A 4,997-nucleotide genomic window follows, 5' to 3' on the forward strand; every position below is an offset into this window, starting at 1 on the left:
TATAATAGCACATTCATAGCTCACTGCAGCCTCAACGTCCCAGGCTCAAGTGATCCTCCCACCTCAGCCTCCCAGGTAGCTGGGACTAACGTGCATGCCACCACATCCAGCTAATCTTTTCATTTTTTCTGGACATGGGGCCTTGCTGTGTTGCTCAGGCTAGTCTCAGTCTCCTGGGCTAAAGCAATCCTCCTGCCTTGTCTCTCAAAGTGCTGGGATTACAGGCATAAACCACTGCACCCAGCAAGCTACCAGTCTTTTATTCTTCTCTCTCTGGACATTAAAGAATCCATTTTAGACTCTAAAGAGAGAGTAAGAAATGCAGCTGAATACATATTATTACAGTTGGAATTAATGAGAGAAAACAATGTATGTAGCATGGACAAAAGACCATGTTTTAAGACCAAAATTTATGAAGTTATCCTGCAGAGTTAATAATGAATCATGGAGAACTGTGACTCATGCCCATAATTCCAGCACTTTGAGAGGCCAAGGCAGGAGGATTACTTGAGAACAAGTGTTCAAGACCAGCCTGGGTGATATAGTGAGATCCCATCTCTACAAAAAAGAAAAACATTAGCCAGATGTGGTGGTGAGTGCTTGGAGTTCCAGCTACTCTGGAGGCTGAGGCAGGAAGATCTTTTGAGCATAGGAGTTTGAGATTACAATGAACTATGATCACATCACTGCACTTCAGCTTGAACCAAAGAATGAGACTATGTCTCTTAAAATTTTTTAAAGAAGGATTAATAACTTATGCAAATCTGGAGAAATAATTATGTCTATTATACTGCTATAGTTTTTTAAAAATTATTTGCCTTATCAAATATAAAAGTATATAGAAATCCTGGTGTTGGGGAAGAAGATTAATGCCTCTTTTAGCCTAACACTGTTTTGTTTGTTTTTTTTGTTTTGTTTTGTTTTTAGTTCATGTCTTTTATTAACTCAGTTATTTGTCTTCTGGTTTGTTGAAGCAGTAAGTCAGACATTTGCCACAATAATGTCTGTCAAAGTGGCTTGCCGTAAACACTCCAGCACCACATTCATCCGAAGGGTACTCTCGACGAAGGCTAATTTTGCCATTCTCATCCACCTGATAGTATTTCAGAACCGCCAGCTTGACCTTCTTTCTCTTGTGCTTATTCTTCTTGGGAGTGATGTAAGACTTCTTCTTCCTTTTCTTAGCACCACCACGAAGTCTCAGCACAAGATGAAGAGTAGACTCCTTCTGAATGTTGTAGTCAGACAAAGTACGTCCATCTTCCAGTTGCTTGCCAGCAAAGATCAGTCTTTGCTGATCAGGAGGAATTCCTTCCTTATCCTGGATCTTGGCCTTTACATTTTCTATCATATCTGAGGGTTCAACCTCGAGGGTGATGGTCTTCCCCGTAAGGGTTTTCACGAAAATCTGCATTTTGGTGGCGGCCGCACCTGAGGCGCAGATGGCGGATCGAAAAGCGCCTAACACTGTAATATTTTAATATTTGTTTTTCAGAAAAACATTGACTTATTGTTTAAACAAAGTAATAAATCAATGAGATAAAACGATAAGCAGTACTTATAATGTATAACATCTTAAGTTTATTATTTTTTGTTTTCTATGCTTAACGAGTATTAATTATATATTACTGAATATTCACTAAATATTAATGATGCATTGGGTATTTTTCAGAAATTTTATTTTGTTGATTAGGAAACATAACATGGTTTCTTCAAATTTTAGGTGGACAAATTATAAAACAATATGACCTTTGTTTACTTTCATGTAGCTATATATTGTCATTATTTCTCATATACTATTATTGCTACTTACAACATATATCTTACATTGAATACTTATAATCTGCCAAGAATGAGTCTAAGCACTTTAAATGTGTTTTCTACTTTAATCTTTGCAATAATGAGGTATATCCATTTTACAAATGAGGAAACAAAGTTACAGAGAAGTTAAGTCACCTACATGTTTTATGGCTGTAATATTAGATGTTGCTTAAGTTTATGTAGAATGAATCTAAACATCTCACCATATTTAAACTATATAAGTTAGATTGGGCTTTATCTTACTAGTCTCTTTTTCTAATACTTTTTTTTTAGAAAACAACTGTTAAGGGAACTACAATTAACTTTGGTACAATGCCAGATGCTATTACTCAGAGATTACAATAATGTTAAAGATTAAAGAATAAATTGACTTATTGTGAAAGTTTAGTCAGCCAAAAATTCCAGTATAAATGAAAAAATATCTAGTAACCCTGATACAATCTTACTGCACTAATCTTTTAAAACCTGTATTTTCATCTTCAACACAAACATCAGGACTTCTAAAGTTGGACTTAGATGTCTTATGCCTGAGGTATTAGATGATGATCACAGTATAAGTTTTCCCAATATTCTGTACTTGTCTTATACTGTCAAAAATATGATAAATCATTTTAAAAATCTTTGCTCCTAATCTGTCCGTATTTTCTTTCATAACTACATTTATATAGAACATAAAAATACAGACAGTTTGGCCAAATTACCTGTATTTGAGTTTTGGTCAAACTATCTGTATTTTTATGTTCTATATTGTCTAGATGATAACCTAGCCTAGCAAATATCAAGCCATTGCCTCTGCCTCCTTATATTTCATTTAATTAATTAATTAATTAATTAATTTTGAGTCAGAGTCTTGCTTTGTTACCCATGCTGGAGTGCAGTCATAGCTCACTGCGGCCTCAAATTCCTGGGCTCAAGTGATATTTTTGCCTCAGACTCTCAAATAGCTGGGACTACAGGCATTTGCCACCATGCCCCGCCGATTTTTTATTTTTATTTTTGTAGAGAACGGGAGGTATTGCTATATTGTCAGAGCTGGTCTTGAACTCTTGGCTTCAAGCAATCCTCCAGCCGTGGCCTCCTAAAGTTCTGCAATTATAGGCATGAGCCACCATGCCTGGCCTGTCTCCTTTTAAATAGAAAAAAAAAATTATTATTTTGCATGCCTTCACTTAGTTCTCATCTAACAAACTCAAAAATGTGCTGTAGATGATGTATGCTCTCTCCACCATACTGCTTAAAATTAAAGACTCAAATTACAGAAACACATATACATCAAATTATGAACTATGTTGGTCTTTAAAATATCCTTTGAAAAAAATCTTTACTTGAAGAGGCTGGAGAGATGATGATTCATGTTATAATTTTATCTCATAAAACTTTAGCAAATTTCTTTGGCTAACATCCTAGTCAAATTCTAAATATGACTTAATTCTACATGGAACATAACTGTCAAACTCTGTATTCATTTTAAGCTTCTTAAATCTATACCCAAGTACTGTATTTGACCACCTGTAGTCACCAATTTCAGAAAAAAACAGTTTAAAATCACTTTAAAAATTTTAAGTTCTGGCCAGGTTTGGGGGCTCACACCTGTAATCCCAGCACTTTGGAAGGCTGAGGTGAGGAAGGTCAGGAATTCAAGACCAGCCTGGCCAAGATGGTGAAACCCTGTCTGCTCTAAAAATACAAAAAATTAGCTGGGCATAGTGGCGAATACCTGCAACCCCAGCTACTCGGGAAGCTGAGGCAGAGAATTGTTTGAACCCGAGAGGCAGAGATTGCAGTGAGACAAGATCGCACCACTGCACTCCAGCTTGGGTGACAATGCAAGACTCTATCTGAAAAAACAAAAAAAAAAAATTAAGTTCTAAGTAGTCAATCACATTTTGCTACAGTTCTGGGAGGTACAATTATTGTATGAAGCACTACATAAATTTCACTTTTCATTCAATTTTGTACATTTCCGAATGTAGCATACAGAATTTTCTTTCATAATGATAGCAAAACAAAGAAAAATAATTACAATTTGAGAGCCTATGTGCCATGTGCATTACATACATTATTGCCAATCAGCTTCACAACCCTGGAAAATAGGTGTTGCCCATGGGCAAAGGTAGTACTCTTTGTTCTGCTCCTTTGTCCTTTGACTCAATGTGCAAGGAGCAGTTTTCTGGTTTCATTTGATTTGGCTAATGAACACTGTGCGATCTGCAGCTAGCAGCTTGGTGTGCGGCCATTTATCAAATGCCCTAAGAAGACTGGAATGGCAATAAGAGCTAGTGCTATATTTCCAAAACTGAATTTGGCTCTCTCCCTTCTTTTAATTCTGCACCCATGTGGAAATGGAAAGAGCACTTAGGACTTGGTAGAAGCCTAAATCACCTCCTCTTTCTCTGTTCTCTTTTTGTTGTTTGTTTTCACACAAACTCAGTGTCTTGCCCTGACACAGGAAGGTCTGGGATAGATACCTCCAAGCTCAGTGAACAACTTTTTGCTCATATTTGTCCCTTGTCCTCTAGATCTGACAGGTGTCCTTTTCTTACCACTGGAATGACAAATTTCTTTTTATTTATTTATTTATTTATTTATTTATTTATTTTTAAAGACGGGGTTTCACCATGTTGGTCAGGCTGGTCTTGAACTCCCAACCTCAGGTGATCTGCCCGCCTTGGCCTCCAAAATGCTTGGATTACAGGCGTGAGCCACCACCATGCCCGGCCAATGGAATGACAAATTTCAAAACTTGAGGGTGAATGAGGTGATGAGGCAGGAAGGAGAGACCAGATGTGCCATTTGACTTGCTTTGGGTGTTGGTGTTTGTAGCCTCCAGCCTAAGGAAGTGGAATTCTATACTCTTCCAGTTCAGCTCACTGGAGTTTTGCATTAGGGTTTGGAGTCAAAGATACAGCTAAGAATAAAGTATGACTTTGTGTTGATTTGCCCCCATTGTGCATATAGTTCCCTCAACACTGTCACAGAGAGGAGTGACAGACTCAAGACCAAATTCAGAGATTCCCAGCCAAATATTATTTTTATAATTTTAACATAGTAATAAAAGTCAGCCAGGTACAGTGGTTCATGTCTGCAATTCCAGTACTGAGGGAGGCCAAGGTAGGAGGATCACTTGAGCCCAAGAGTTCAAGACCAGCATGGGAAACAGTGAGACCCTGTCTCTA

General features: G+C 37.4%; 1 protein-coding gene across 1 annotated transcript; it reads right to left on the reverse strand.

The window, feature by feature from the left end:
* Positions 1–920: 920 nt before the first annotated feature.
* LOC108305537 (ubiquitin-40S ribosomal protein S27a-like) lies at positions 921–1,442 on the reverse strand. Its single transcript, XM_037738989.1, has one exon. It carries the CDS (start codon positions 1,412–1,414, stop codon positions 950–952), a length of 465 nt encoding a protein of 154 aa, XP_037594917.1. The 5' UTR covers positions 1,415–1,442; the 3' UTR covers positions 921–949.
* Between the last annotated feature and the right edge of the window lie 3,555 nt (positions 1,443–4,997).

The sequence above is a fragment of the Cebus imitator genome, unplaced genomic scaffold (assembly GCF_001604975.1).
Source record: "Cebus imitator isolate Cc_AM_T3 unplaced genomic scaffold, Cebus_imitator-1.0 Scaffold2, whole genome shotgun sequence".
NCBI classification, from domain to species: Eukaryota; Metazoa; Chordata; class Mammalia; order Primates; family Cebidae; genus Cebus; species Cebus imitator.